Source organism: Bombus terrestris, chromosome 1, assembly GCF_910591885.1.
Source record: "Bombus terrestris chromosome 1, iyBomTerr1.2, whole genome shotgun sequence".
Taxonomy (NCBI): Eukaryota; Metazoa; Arthropoda; class Insecta; order Hymenoptera; family Apidae; genus Bombus; species Bombus terrestris.
Genome location: NC_063269.1, coordinates 13435195 through 13451901, shown reverse-complemented (window position 1 = coordinate 13451901; position 16707 = coordinate 13435195). Strand labels below are relative to the sequence as shown.

Here is a 16707-nt window from a genome sequence, read left to right as displayed (position 1 = left end):
GCCTAACTCTTAGGTATTCGTGTGTCACAACGAGAACATAATTTTATAAATTTAAGAATACGTGTATAATATTTGCACATGAATACGTAAGTATGTTAGCTGTATTCTCAAAAACGCAGTCTCTAGTTTGAATATGTATGTTTAAACGCGACCCTTTACTTTTATTCAATCCGTGAAAAAAAAAATGTTACAAAATGTCCACACTTTCACCCTCCTTTTAAATATTACATTTTGTGCTTCACTTTAAATGTTACGAAACATTGTACTAAACCATAAGTATTATCGAGAAAAAACATCATTCTCATTGAATGACATTAAAGATTCTAGAAGAATCTACTAAATTCTAATACCTATTCTAATACGGTCCAATGTATTTTATCTTTAGTTATACTCTACTTTAATGACTTAACTGTAGATGTTTCTATACAATATTTTATATGTTTATAATCATAGCTAAAGAAATAAAATCTATACATTATAGTAAATATTTCAGATATAATATATTATAGTCATAATTTATCACGAATAGAAATATTCTAGTAAACGCTTTTGGAAATTTTACTTTTGTATATTATGTATATTCTATATATTATTGCACTTTTAAATTTTCCGGAAATGCCTAAACACTCGCTGCTTATTAATGAAACACAATCAAAAAAGAAAATACACATATAAATCCTAGAAGCTGCGTTTGGCGATAAAAGACAAATTGTACGTACCGACGACTACGAAGAAGAACAAGGTCGTGGCGATTTTCATAGTTGTAGATCCAGTTTAATTATCGCGCAAAAATTGGTAAAGTCGACAACGATCGTCTGTAATAGTTTCCTGGAGACGTTCCCTTTTCCTCGAAGATTTATTCACGAATGAGACGTTTCGAAAATTACTGTCGTTCGCGATGATCGAAGTAGACAACGTCCGCGAAAACGACCTTAGGATCCGCAGGTGAACGTGATACTTCTCAATAGAGATAAAAAGGTACGACAAGTTACTCGTTCACGCGAACACTAATACTGCATGGATATGTTCTTCGAAGGCGAGCACGCGGGGCACTTTCAGACCCCATCTGGTTTCCAGGGACGGCTGAATCTTGGCTCCACTTTCAAGATCCCCTCTTTTCCTCCACGAGTGTAAAAAACATTTTAATAGATCATGTTATATATGTAGTTAATATATATAGATATAATAATACTAAACTGATACTAAGCATGTTTGAAGTAGTGAGCTCAATGAATATTTTATAAATCACTTGATCTGTGAGATTTTCTATGTTCATTAAAATATTTGTGATTAAAACTGACTAAAGATCGATCGATCTTTGGTGAATAAATCGATCGATCTTTGGTGAATAAATCGATCGAAACTGATCGAATGATTGAATTAAAAAAAAATATTTTGCTACTTAATTTCTATGTATCGTAATTTCAAAAATTAGTATTAACCTTTTTCTAAGAGAAACGATACATTGCTATTACATTTTAATTTTAATTTTGAACTTGAAACTGAAATTTAGGATATCTAAATACACGATTAAATTATTGTTTTTTCTATATAGAATTTTTTGAAAAAGACTAAGATCATAGAGGTGCTTCAAACTGTTTTCCAAGAAAGTGAGACGGTCCTGTTGAACCCCACCAAGTATCAATGAGAACGGTCTGTTCACGGCACAGGTTCGGTACGTGCACCTCGAAGCAGCTACGAGTAAAATCCTGTCGAAGTGTCGGTGACCCACTCGGACGAAACGATAACGGGATCGTCATGCATTCATTCAGAGCCGAGTAAATTGATCGACCGGTAAGGAGGATCGACTGGCTTTTTTCAAGTAGGTCTTCGAAAGACTCGACAAACGACACTATCTACATGACTGAGATCAGAAACTGGTTGAGATTCTTCTTTTTTCTCTTATTTTTTCGAAAGTGATTGTATCATCCCATAGAACAATAACATTAACGTAATATTGTAACATAATTACAATTTTACAAACATTTTTTATTTAAGGATTTTAATATATAGCAAAAAAGTAATTGTAGCTAGACGGCCATTAATTTATATTATTTTACATAGTTTTAAAATTTTTATGAATGTATTTGACATTTTTTTATTATACAAATAATACAATATGATAAAGTAGGATTCCATAAAACAAATTAAATATTTGAAAAATTCACTACAAAGATTTCTTCTATTCTTTTATAATAACTGTGTAATTGACTAACTGTTTACAGGTATCTACGATTGATGTCTACAAATTGAGTGTTCTGAGTGCGAATCAAGTGACGTAACAGTGCATTCCGTTGCACCGATTTTATAGTGAAATCGTGCCTTTTACTTCGCAGACGCACGTTAGGAAACTTAGAGTGCTGTTCTTGACTTTCTTAAATTGCAGATGTTGTTTCAATGTTGATATCTCAAATTAATAGAAATATATCAATACTGTAGAAAAACATATAGTTAAATCTAGGCACGTTCATTTAAACGAATGGTTACAGTTTAATGCAAGAATGTATTATTATACACTTGACCATGCGAATGTCAAGATTATAGATCAAGGTTTAATGACTGTATATATTGCTATACTTTTTTATTCTTTATTCTTTGTCTTTTCACACACTTCAAATTTTAATATAACTTTGCTAGTAGTAATTTATTAATCTAAATAATTAAATATACAATATTATACACTTTTGTTAATAAATAGTAGTTCAATTTTTCTGCGTTTATCAGTTCAAATTCAAATATTGCGCGCGGTATTGATTCGATATAACGATTCTTGAGAATCGCTTCCCGCCTCATCGTTTCAGTGTAGTTCTAGTTGCATGCGTGTGTGATAGAAACTTTTGTATGAATATTACTGTTACTATTGTCTACGTAGATTGTCATTTTTGTTAGTTATTTTAAAAAAATTAAATGGTGTAATATAAACTAAAATCACAAAAAGTTTAATTAAAAGAAATCTTCCAGTTTTTTTTCATAAATGTAGTGTTTTCCAAAATTCTACAATGAAGGCCTTAGTTCATTTGTGCTATGTAAAAAAATATTAAGAAAAATATTTCTACTGAACAATTATGAAGATAAACTACATATTTCTTATTAAATTGAATAATTATAAGTGAAGTTAATTTAACACAGCTTAATTCATATTTAAATATTCATATCCATATGAGAGAGTGTATATACTTGTTGTATCTTATATTTAATGTCTTGAAGAAAATAAAAACTTTTAACTTAAAAGTTTTTAGTGAGTTATTATTCTAACATAGTCTTCGTTATTCTTACAATCAATGTATACAAATATTATTTTATCATAATTATTAGATACACTCAAATTTTGTTACATAAATCTAAACTGTAAAAAATGTTTTGATGTATCTGTTGGTATAAATTCTTATTACATATTATTTCTTGTTCTTTTATACCAAGTTTATTACTTTGTGCTAATATGTTTACCACAAATATTGTAACAGACAATTCATGATTGAGAACAGTCATCTTTAAATATCATATTGTATGTTGATTTTCTTCCTAACTTTAAATCTGACTTCTTTTGAGCTATGATATGATATGATGATGATATGATCATCTTTATATATTTATTTCTATATTCTTCTTATATGTATATTAATGTTTCTGTTAATATCTGAAAAGGGATAAAAATGTGTGCTTATTTTCCATTTTTTACTACAATTTTTTTATGTATGTATATATACATATAGATTCTTTAATTTCTTTGTAGTAAGCGTAAGCTTCTTAACTTTACCTTTGTTGTTTTCTTAGATATTATAAAATATGTTTTTCCTTGCACTCTATTGCTACAAATGACTACATTGAATCACTTGTATCTTCATATATGTATAACTTCCAAATCTTGTATCACATCATAATTGATGTTTAAATATTTTTTTTTTGTTTATCTTGTATGTTGTCATAAACTGCTTCTGCCTTAAATATAAAAATATATACTTGATTAATATTTGAAAACCAATGTGTATAGAATAAATATAAATTTCAAAACATCAAAGGAAAATTTGGCACTTCATAAAAAAAAAAGTTAGATATTTAATATAAATTATACAGAATTTGACTGTCAGATGAAGCTCAAGAACCTTACAGAGGTTAGGTATATTTGTCTAACCTTACTTACCTTGTTCTTTATTCTTGGTTAAATCATTATTATCATTTGTTCTTTTTTAAGTTATCAATAACTTAATAACCTATTAGTAGTAACATTTTGTAAACTTATAAACTCATAAAAAATTTACCTTTTGTCACGAATGTCATTAAACACCACTGTAAAGAGGAGCATGTATCATTACTAGGAAAAGACTGACGGTTTCAAGTCCAGCAACCCTTACAGAAATGTAAAAATAAATAAATACCATGTAATTCTGTGTTTAAGAGTAATGTTGAATAATTTAAAATACGAATTTAGTTATAAAAGTAATTCTTTTAAAATTGTTCAAAATAAAAATTCATTTTTTGCAATTGTCATTTTTTTTTTTTTCTAAAGGAGGAAAAAAATGATAGGAAAGATATTAATAGGAATTCGTTTCATAGAATCTAATTAAGATTTCAATGTTTATCAGAAGGATGATCAATTCATGATCTAATTATATTCTTGTTGGCCCTTTTCCAATGTGATGAAGTTTCAATATTTCGTCGCTCATTCTAATCAGATTTAGGAAAAGATCATGAGTTTCCGATATGAATACTTCTCCGAAAAAAGGTAGGAAATATATATTCTACTTAAATATTGATAATTCGAGTAGATTGCATCAGATAACTAACCAAGTACTTTATAATATAACTCTAAAGAAATATTTAAAACAGTATTTATATTTGAGTTATGTATACAATAATATACGTACGGAACAAATTAACATTTTATTGTACTGTTTCTTATCTTTCCTCCGATAATTTAAATTTAAAAGATTTAAAAGATATTATCATGTATTTAATATCTTTTATTTCCAGTGGTTAATTTGGAAAAATTTAATTTATAGTAATTGCGAATTGTTCTAAATTATTTATAACTTTTGTATTACTAAAATAAATAGGTGAAATTAAATTATTAATTGATTATTTTGTCCTCAGTGGACTTAATCATTACATACCTATATTTATCACAAAGCGAAATCGTAACTTCTGGCCCCTACTTGTCACGCTGTAGCTAAAACTTTATTCTGACTTTAGGGAGGTATAGTAATCTTCCATCTATATCCAAAAGTTCAAAGGTCATTGTCGTCATTTACATATTAATAACTCTAAAAACCCTTTTTCTTTGACGTCAAAGTTGTAGATACAAATATCTACTACTGAGCACTAAATTCTTTTAAATTTAGACCTTAACTAATTTCAACATTGATAAAGATCCCTGTATATATAATAAATACCCTCCCAATTTTCACAAATTTTATCTCATCGTGCATTAAAAACTTCAGTGCAATAATATCAATATTTTGATTACAAACTTGTAATTTTGACGAAATTGCGCTACAGCTATCACATTTCGACTATTTTAAATTTGAACATATCTCAGAGAATTTCAGAAGTATATACAGCATTCGTGGCACGTATCGGAAAAGCAGCATCGATCGTTATGCAAGAATGGCGCCGATTGGGCCTCTCTTTATTTAAATTAATTTCCTCATTAGTTTCGGTATTGCCCATTGTATGTTTATGCCGCTCCATCTAAAGATAAACCTTCGTTATGAGCGTCGCATTCTCTTATCGTACGAATGCAGATGATGTACGCTTTGCATTCGCAAAGATGATCTCTCTCGTGATCAATAGATTTTAAAAATAGCCACTGGCTGATTCCAACGCTTTGTTTCGACTTTTCATCGATATTATTGTCCATAGAAACTACGGGAAATGACCATCATGTCTCAGCGGGAATCCATACGAGCGCAATTACTCCAATTGATTTTATGAGTTCCGGTAATCCGGTTGTGGAAAGAAAGAAAAAAAGACACGAGTTTGTCTCGGTTACCATAAATTATAATTGTTCAAATTATCCCCTGTTCCCTTTCTCGTCTTCCTTGGTGTATACCGACATATAATAATGTTCAACTCATACAGCCTTGATTTAATGCATAGAAGGTTCGTTTTCAATACCTTCTCGCCTTTCACAAACATCTGGTTTTCTGAGCAGTTATTTACATCTGCTGCCAACTTATGTCCCGAAGAGTAACGAAACTGCATTTCATGTGAGTCTACAACATAATTCATGTTATATGAATGATATGTATAAAGTCCTGTTGAAATTAATATTATATTTGAACACAGCAAAAGGTCGCGTTGAATGAAATTCTTATAATAAATAACTTGAGCAATTGTTGCTACGTTGGATTTATATAATTTTTAATCGAAATAGAAATCAATCGGTTCATCGCTCCCTCGGTGGAGTCTGCTTAATGATTCTCGCATGGACAATTAAATCGGTGTAATTGCTTTGCATAACATTCCAGCTACTTTCCGAGGGTACACTCGATTCGTGATTCGTTGAGGGTCTCCATCGACAGTGTGAGAAAGAAGAAGTTTCTCGTTAATGATCATAACACTACCTCCTCTGTCCGACATTAATTAATTCCGTTTTGCTATACTGAGAAACGAAACTGTAGTTCGTCTATGTTACATCGAGAGCTAAAAAATTCTTTAAAAAATGCTTTTCTCAGAAATATATGGAACCTCGTATGAAGTTTAATAAAATAAATAAGCAAAGCCATATTAGTTGTTACTTAATTAAAAATTTACTTATCTTTTCTCGACAATCACAGAATGTGCGATGTTATAAAATAAGTTTGTAAAATGTTGTGAAATATTAGTGAGAGTTAAAAAATTGATGTTGTACACATACCGTAATACTTAATTTAGCTTAAGTTTTATGTCTAGTAGCCGGTAGTAAATTGGATAAAAAAGACATTAATTATTGGTTGTCTCGCGAGCACACAATAGTTCATTCACCTCAAGATAATTCGATGAACTTGTGGTGACCTCTATACAACGACATAAATGCATACGACCTGCTTTCTTTCGGCATTTTTTTTCTCTGCGGCATTTTCCTGCAGTTGAAGGTAATAATGATATCCATAATAAACGCATCATGTGAACTGCAAGAAAAAAAATCATTTTTATACAATTTAATATATAAATCACGATGTATTAAGAAAATCATTGTTAATTAACAGAAAAGAATATTTATACAATAGGAGAACAATATCATGATTCAGTTAATTTAACAAAATTAAAGTAAACATGTCAAAAAATAATTTGCTTATAGTGTCAACAAGTTGCCACTTTCCTTCTATTCAATCCTAATTTTGACTAATCCGTGCAAAGTTCATCGTCATTCTCCTATAGGATTCATGTCCACTCTGTTTTGCATCCTTGAGAGGAATGTGTAAGTACTTAGCACACGCATCGAGCCTTTATCATTGTCGTGCTTGAAATTATTTATCAATGCGAATGGCCAATGTGCCGCGTTGTATACGAAAAATATATGTACGATGCATTATTTATTAACTACCTGCATACCGATGGAATTCTGTTGCGTCTAATGCGTTAAGTGTCCATATTTATGCATTTAAGAATTATTTTCGATTTTGTAAAAAGTTTATAGCAAAATGTATTAATCACAGAATTTATTGTGTATGAAGAGTTTATATTGTAAAACGGTATAACGAATAATATCAATATTGAAAGTCCTTATACTAATGATGTTAAAATGAACACTTCATGATTATTTTTATATTTATTATTCTTTTATGGATTTTTTTATTATGTGTTGGTCAAAGTTGAGACATACACCTATTTTTTCTTTTTTCATTATGTACACCATACCTGTCTCTATATGAAGCAATTTTCTTATTATATGGTGTGTAATTATTGAACTGTCTTGCACATATACTATTACATTAGTTTTATTGAAGCAGTTCCATAGCGTAGGCAGTGTAATTTATGCTCATTTGGTATGTGGTGTTTATTTTCCATGCATATCTGATTTTACTTATAGCTTCGATCAGTGTAGTAGCATATTTTCGTCATGGACACAATTATTTGATACTATTATCTGTATTTGGTATTGTTATAATATTCTATATATGACAAAACAGTAAAAATTACAATCTAAAGCATACTATTCTACAATATTCTCATTTATATACATATCATTTCTACAAAAATGTTGCGTTTCCTTCACTTCAAACTCATCCAAATTGAAATTTTCAACGATAAAGAAGAAGTCGTTAAATTCCTAAGCAAGAGCGTCCCTAAGTTATGGCGCCAAACAGACGCTGACTTTAAAATACAGCGCAGGCGCACTAGCAGGAGGCCTATCGATTGTAAACAAAACTCGAGGCGACCGCGTGGTTTGGATCAGTGTAGCGACGACTCTCGCGATCGAAGGAGGTAATGGAAGTGTGTTTTTCCTCTTCCACATCTTTAAGTTCGATTAGAGGAATCGCAGGTTCGCATCGTTAATTCTTTACTAATATCTTCTAAAGAAGAAACAGAGAAGAACGTATCGAGCTATCGACAGAGTCGGCGATTTCACTTAGCAATTCGGTGATCGAGGTTTAAAGGAAATTGAAAAGAAATTCCATCGACAGTCAATCGAATTGGCCTACTTCAGATATGCAGTTAGTAAGATACAAGTTAAATATGTATAGATTCGTGTAATTGTCATCTTACCACTCAACGAATGACGAAGAATACTCTAACAAGCGAGTTTAAGAGGCGTCTTTGAAGTTCCACTCTGCTCTTTAATTTTTCTCACTGGTAAACATCTTTGATGTTACTTTCGATATAAAGAGCGCACAAGAGGATAACTGGCCTACACGCAGCAACAGGTTTCACAGAGATTTATTTCGGTTCTGTGCTGTTCGATCGATGAATCCAAGCAGTTGGACCGTTGCACTGGCTGTAGCTCGCTGCATATGTAGCCTGACTTGAATAAGGGCCCCTGGTAGGACTGCAGGTAGTCTTACAAAAGGGTCCAAATACAACGTTGTCACATTTCAGAAGAAATTCAAGGCGGTGGCCTGCGTAACAGCAACAGCGCCCGTTGAGGAGTAAGATACGATAATACAGTACCAAAGGTACATGATAACTGTAGCGATACAAATAGTGAAAATCAACAAGCCGATTTAAGAAATTGTCGCTATGAAATAATGCTTTAGCGGGAAAAATTTCAACCGTTTTTTTCTTCGGCATAGTTCCTATTTATATAGAGGAAAGAAAAAGATAAACAGGAGCCGAGAAAATAGATGATTACTCGAGATCAACGATTGTGGAACGGAGTGAACGATCCATATAAACAATGAGGTCTCTGAATCGTTCCATCATCGATCATATTGTCGAGACTTCCGCTTGAAGTTACCCGCCAAGCGATTCAGATACGGACATTGCCTGGTTGCGATTTTGATACGATATATTACGTAGAATATCGATTGACGCTACTTACGAACCGTGAACAAGCAAGAGAGTCGTAAAAAATGTCGCTCACCTCGACAGAAGTTTGGAACGAAACCTTGTCAATAATGAATTCGACATTGAACTCGACGCTGAATTCGACGCTGAATTCGACGCTGAATTCGACGCTGAATTCGACGCTGAATTCGACCTTAATATCCAACGTTGTTCTGAATCCATCAAAAAGACACGTGACTTTCGCCTCTCAGGTGGTACTCACCCTTGTATATATTACCGGCGTAATTGGCAATGTGTCTGCTCTAGTCATACTTTTTCATCGAGATAAGGTAACACTTCCATTGCATATTCCACGATTAATCGATAAACTTCTAAGATCTTTAATTTGATTAATAATATTGAAATTCTATTATACGTGTATCTATCGATATATATTATAACTTCTGTTAATAGGATAATTATTGAAGATAATTAGTATTATAAGACTTTAATATTAGTAACGTTGGAATGATATTATATCTGTATTTATTGGTAATATTTTATATTGAATACTAACAACAGAGAAAGAAACTAATTGTGTCTTGTAAATTACTGTCACAAAGTATCTATTTAAACGCTTCCAAGAAATGTGATTGATAGTAATCCCGGGAGATACTGTTATTTGTGAAGCAATAGTTATTCACAAATAACAGTATCTCTATTAACAGTAGGTGTATCCCTAAACAAATATTTCAATGCGGGTTTAAATGCTAATGAGTAATAGATATCGCGCCCTTGATTCGAAAATACGTAGCTCAAAAACATTGGTTCTCTGGATGTCTAAAAAAACTGTCTTTAAACACGTAGTAATATATTATCTTATTCATCAAAATTATCAGTGCGAAAAAAATGTTGATAAAATAGGATCATATAATATTTTTGTCGTTTCTAGTTTATAATCTTAAAGAACTTTTTATAGCGATATCTCGGGAACATATTTTACGAGTTATTCAGTAGAAGATTACTTTTGTAGCAAGGGTGTGATATATCTCATTGAACGTAATAGAGAAAGTTGATGTATGTATACTGAATATATGAGAGAGAAACTCTTTGTATAATACACTTTGTCTCATTCAATACTACCGACCAACATAAGCAGCGACAAAGTATGTTTACTTTTTAATAATAAAGTGAATAGTACATAGACTACTTGTACATAGAGTTACAATATAAAAAGGATATATTAATAATAGATAAAATTAAAATTCAATAATAAAATTAATAATGTACAGATTATAATTCAAAAAGAAGAGTCTAATATATCAAAGAGTACAAACAGTAAGATAAATTACAGAAATTCTCAAAATAATCTAAATATATTCGGTAATTTGAGCTAATTGGTATATAAATTGAAATAAATTGTTTCAGAGGAGAAACCGAAAACATTTGGTGATGTTGCGTTGTTTGGCCATCAACGACCTGGTCGCATTGTTAGGGATGATGGTGCAAATGTACATCACGATCTATGTAGGCAGTGTGATGTCTACCAGGGGGTTTTGTTCCCTTCGGGTGGTATGGAGGCTCTTCGGTTTATTCAGTGGTTGCGTTGCCATCGTAATGGCAGCTGAGAGGTGGCTAGCCTTGACCAGACCCTTCGTTTATCAGAGGGTAAGTCAAGATCCTTGATAAACCTTTTCAAACGACCAACTAGCATTGACTTTGGTATTGACAGGAGCTTATCGTTGGATCCCTTCATCTTACATTTACTTTCACATTGTTAGATCCTATCTAACACTTGCAGGCTACTTGAGACTGTATATCCCCAGTTACATAACTTAAATCGAGTATTCAAAACATCATCAAAAAATGATATACACGTATATCATAGGAAGTTGAACAAATTTTTGGACCGAAAATGTTTCTCTTTTTCTCAATTAGTCATTCATATTCACGATAGCTTTTTCTCGCATCGAACATGATGGGGAATGCGGCGCCAAGATTTTCTCGCAAGGATATTCTGACGATGAAAGACAAATACGAAAGTTTTGCAATTCAAATTAAAACTTTGGAAAAACGCAGCGTTTACCTAATTGGTTAATTATTTTTAAAAATCGTTATTGCGTTTTACTATCCTTGCAATTAATTCGATAATTAGAGATTGAAAAACACGGTCGAAAAAAATTAATTTTTAAATTAACTTTTAAATGAATTAATTCATTTTTATTAAATCAATATATTGATATTTAATTCAAATTTCCGCGAAATTTTTTCGATATTCCTTCATGAGGTATTTTCAAAGTTTGTGAAGTATTTTAACAGTAAATAAAAGTAATAAGAAAGTTCAGATCAATCTTCTGAATATTAATTGAAAATTATGCAAAATAAGGACGAAATCGAAAAACAAGAGTCAAATACCAGAAACACTAGATATTATTCTATTAGGACTAGTTTAAAACTATATACGTTACAGAGATAAAAGGAAGAGTGAAAACACCATAGTAACATAGTCGAAGCAGCTTCATAGGTTTTATCTATATGTGATAAAAGTTACGTTACGTAGAGTGTAGGTAGATGTACATATGGACCTGACCCATTTTTTCAATAGACAACATCGACAGGAATTGATGTAAATATTTACTGAAAATGACAATACTGTTTAATATTTTATTGATAACACTTGTACCCTATAAGACATTGTAGAAAAATGTTTGCGCACACTTGTTATTAGGGATTATACAATGCCGAAATTTTTACACCTATCGCTATTAACTAAGGTAGTTTACTTAAATTAGATATTTATTAAACTTGCAATAAGTTAGAAGCAACTGGAAATTGATATTTATTTAACTACAATTACTTCTTTATATCAATTTATTCGCTATACTCTATTTTAAAAACTAACTATATGACCGGAGCGTTAAAACCGGAAGATCATTCATTGGAAATGTTGAATCAGAGAACTTGACACACTGCAGTTCTTTCATCAAAAGTAAGCAAGAATTAATATTATCATAAAAAAATATTTGAGAAATGGTATAAAATATCTTTTTACTTGAAGGCGATGATATCATTGGTTTTTTTGCTAGGTATCAATCATTAAAATACATGCTTAAGGAAAATATTCCTATTGAAATTCTTAAGAATCTGAAGATGTACGTACGGTATCAGGGTTGACAGTATGCAAATATTAACTCCATCACTTGGATGTAGCCAACGATTCGGTCGATTCAATCTACGGCCATTTAAAACGCAGCGGAAACAATTATTTAAACTGGCTGAGGAACAAGTGTTTCTCTGATGCAGTTGGACTATCAAAATGTATATCCTGTTTCCCTTTAACATTATGTTGTATAATTCGACAAGTGACCAAAGAAGAAGAATTATTTTCGTAAAACAATTTTGTCAAATATAATAGAAAGACATAAATTACTTTCAGATATGAATCAGATATAAATTATTTTTTCTGGCTACTGTTTAAGCGGAATCGTAATATCATTTACGTAGAAAAATTATAAGAAATTTGTTGATAATACGTTTGGTCCATTTTACTTTGTTTGAAATTTTTTCTCGAATGATTTTATCAAATTTTGCAATTCTTTGATATATATTTTTTGGTCAAATTAAAAAAATGTGATTAAAGGGGATCATGGTTCACAGCAGGCGGTCATATTTCCCATGATAATGATAACAAGTGATAGCTTTAGAAAGTCCTTAAGTTGTTTCTAAGAAAAAGAAAGACGTACGTGATCACCAGCAGCTAATTATTTCATGTCCCGATTAAAAAAATTTATTTTCATGTTAATACCATGACTACATTTGGTTTGGGAATGAAACATGTGTGCTTTATCGTCGCTGAATACAATTGAACTTGTTGCGTCGCGTGTCGCGGTGAAAAATTCGTGACCCATATTGTAGCCCAAATATGTCCACGCGTAACACCTATACTGTTTTCAATCATTGCGTTGTTCATTCGATATTTCATTTCACTAGATTATTTAAATATATTCAATGTCTTCTTACACTGTTCGATTTGTAATGTTACTCTTGGATCATTATTGTTAAATTTTATCGTCCTCGATTTAAGTAGTGTATTAAGAAATTTCTTTGACACTTTCCTTATTTTTTAAACGATAGTTTTCATCTAAAATTTATTGTCGAAGAAAATACTTTTACAAGTTTCGATATTTTATATTGAATCCTTAGTTACTGTAAGATTTTTAAAATAATACAATATAATTTCTATTTATGTTACGCTATATACGACAGATTAAGTAATGAAAGAAAAAGAATTACGAATTCATTCGAATTTCGTACCTCTTGAATTATTTAGCACGTATCTCGACTTTTAGTAGGCAGAGATTGAGGGTCAGTGAAATTAATGTAAACCACACTTCTGCACTGAATGGTCAGTCACTGGTATTTAAACTTTTTCTTAGGATACGTGTATCCACGCACGTACAGTGGCCGTAAACTTGAAACCATATGATACAGTATCATTTAGTAATGTTATAGCTGTAAAATTAATGTTAGGATTATTTTCATAAATTATACATCTTTATCTTTTACCTACCTTATCTCTATTATAGTGTGTATTTTTCTGTGTATGTACTTATTAGAACATTTATATATTTGCACCATAATTGGAAAAAATTATGATTCAATTATCTTGTAACAATTCATTTAACTCGATACTTGATATGATAAAGGAATTATACGCTACTACATAACATATTCATAATTTACACCAAATATCACATTTTATTAAATACGAGGTATCCTGAAATTTTTGAGCCAGAGTTTATTTATCTATATACGTGTTCAATATTTTCATCAAGCTGACACCAAAAACCACATCCCAATATAGTTACGTTATAGCTGTCAGACTACAATTGAAATAATCTTTATAAATTACAATCGTTTATCGACAATCATTAATACGTTCATCAATATGACCGTTTCTCGACGGTTATCAATATGTTCCACATTTACAAGCCATAATTAATTTTCATATTGCATCTTGTTTATTAACCTAGAACTTTGCATTTTTCTATCAATAACGCAGCACTACAATTTTTCTCTAAAATACCAAAGATTGAAATCAACCATCTGTATAAAAAAACGTCGTCCACTTTATCATCCATATGCATCATACTTCCGCTTTAATGGAGTAACTTTAAAAATAGGCTACAATCAACTGGTCGATTCAAAACAGATTGAAAGGAAAACTAGAAAATCCAGTCCTCTTGTTAGCAGTCGCTCCAGGGAACTCGTTGAACACGCTATAAATTTAGAACATGATAGATCTCACCTTTGATTGCGGTGGATAGGTAACTTCAAGAATATAAGAACAGAAGACGAAAAGATGATTATAATGTCCACGAACTGCGCATTGATATCCTCTGGACGCATGTGGATTATCATTATCTGTAACAGATTCTTCTCTATCGGTCCAGACATAGTGTCGCAATCTCAACAACACTTTGATGATGATTTAACGCTAAATTTGATAAAAAATTAGAATTAGAAAATGAAAAATGAAAAAGGAAGAACTGTGACTCTAAGCCGAAATGAATTGGATCAATGATTGGACAGTGCGTAAAATTATCTTTCGATTTTATGCGAAGACTATCTTCGCAATATTAGGTCGTAAACGTCGTGTTCGCGACGAATATATGAAAAGAGGATATATGAATTGGCAACGAGTGATTCACGATGTGAGAACGCACTTTCGCGAGGAACCCCGGACCAATGTTTCGTTTTTCGCTTCTAATAACCAACGAAAATCACGAGCTAACGATTGAGAAATAGTCTCCACTCTATCGCGTTTCCACGAAATATTTTGGTTACATAAGAGGGAATTCGGAGCTGCTTAAGTGCCTTATGGAACGAATTTTTGAGCCAAGCGTGGCTTGTAACGAAAAAATGAAGATCGCTAGGAAAATCGTGTTTTAGGTCGGTGGAGCTTATGACGTAGTAACTTCTTGTTGGAACGTTTTTTTAGAGATATATTGGGGGCCAATTAATGAAGATAGAGGATAAAAATACTGCTAGTTTCTTGATATTTTAAACTCGTGAAGAAGAGATTGATCTAATCTTGTAGGATGTAGAATTAGTATCTCCAATTTTATTTGCAAATCATGTAGGTGTGATGAAAACGTACTTAATCATAGAATTTTATAATTAGATACTCTTTGGATAATAATTTAAAATATTACTTGATTATATATATGTATTTTTCTTCTTTTTTGATTGGAGGTTTAAAGTCGCGTGAAAAATTGATTTTCTTAAATTCTCCGGGGTAACATTAAAGCAATTAAAAATTATTGATATTGTTAAGCTCATTTTGTTGTTCAATTATATGTATGTAGGTATGTAGAATGCATTAGCATTATCGTCATAACCTCATACTCATATCGTGTTTGATAACCGTAAATGATCGCATGTACAACAGCATATTATTTCACATTAAGTGACTATGTTATAAAAACCCAAGCACCCCGCCCAAAGAAAATCAATGTAACTAACGGAATGGAAATCTATGATGCTTTTATCTATAGTTTTTGCCAACTAGAAGAAAACAGGTTTAGCTAAAATTTATTAATGTCGTAATAAAATATTATTTTCGTAATTTGTCGAGAGACAAAATATTACATACCAAGCTTTTTGTTTATCGTTGAACATATCTGGTGAATAATTTTATCCATGTAATATCGTTTCTTTACTCGTGGATGTTTACAGTTATGTTGTGAGAAATTTTCACTTCTGCCGAAATGAAGTGGTCAATTGTAGACATATTGTAAGGATGTGCGGTACACGATTGTGAAAATTAGTTTCCTCTTGTAAAATATATATAGAGAATACTTTAACTTATCTTTTTTCTGTTGGCGATATTAAGAAATGAAATATTATCTTACATTCTTTGATTTTATCCGGGAACGATATATCAAGGTAACTAAGTCTGAGAACTCATTAGTTCATTAATGCTTGTAAATTACTATGTTTTGGCTTCTTAACTCCATCATTTATTTTTAGCTGTTTATCATCTTTTTTTAACTGTATGTTTCAAATGTTGTACTTTAATAAAATTGTGCTTTAATAAGCATTATTTTAATAAAGGAGAAAAAAATTTCACAAGTACATAGTTATAATCATGAATATTCACACTTCAGATCTTTCTAGTTGATCAGATTATAGTTTGAACCCAAACTCTCTAAGTATTTTATACTGTTATTTATTTTATTATTTGGCTATTTATATTTGTGAACGTTACATCAAACAGAGAAGAAATTATTCAATCTTCAT

At 31.1% G+C, this 16707-nt stretch overlaps 2 protein-coding genes across 7 annotated transcripts in view; one reads left to right on the top strand and one right to left on the bottom strand.

Moving 5' to 3' along the window:
• LOC100651670 (mediator of RNA polymerase II transcription subunit 15) overlaps window positions 1-15116 on the bottom strand; it is a 27908-nt gene extending 12792 nt beyond the window's left edge. The window contains exons 1-5 of one of the 3 annotated variants that reach the window (XM_048407589.1): window positions 13976-15116; window positions 13720-13917; window positions 4142-7109; window positions 3758-3935; window positions 720-3637 (exon numbers count right to left, since the gene is read on the bottom strand). In XM_048407589.1, coding sequence (XP_048263546.1) covers window positions 720-759 — 40 coding nt within the window. In that variant the 5' untranslated portion in view covers window positions 760-3637; window positions 3758-3935; window positions 4142-7109; window positions 13720-13917; window positions 13976-15116. Of the gene's footprint in view, window positions 1-719; window positions 3638-3757; window positions 3940-4141; window positions 7110-13719; window positions 13918-13975 lie in introns of those variants that run through there. The other 2 variants (XM_048407586.1, XM_048407591.1) reach the window with 2 other exon arrangements.
• The window catches only part of LOC100651981 (prostaglandin E2 receptor EP3 subtype), a 26357-nt gene continuing 18013 nt past the window's right edge, over window positions 8364-16707 (top strand). For 3 of the 4 annotated variants that reach the window (XR_007224769.1, XM_048407596.1, XM_048407592.1), the window contains exons 1-2: window positions 8364-9755; window positions 10834-11073. Coding sequence is in view for 3 of the 4 variants with exons in the window: in XM_048407596.1 (XP_048263553.1) it covers window positions 9492-9755; window positions 10834-11073 (504 nt within the window). In the remaining variant the exon portion in view is untranslated. The remainder of the gene's footprint in view (window positions 9756-10833; window positions 11074-16707) is intronic. The other variant, XM_012312786.3, reaches the window with a different exon arrangement.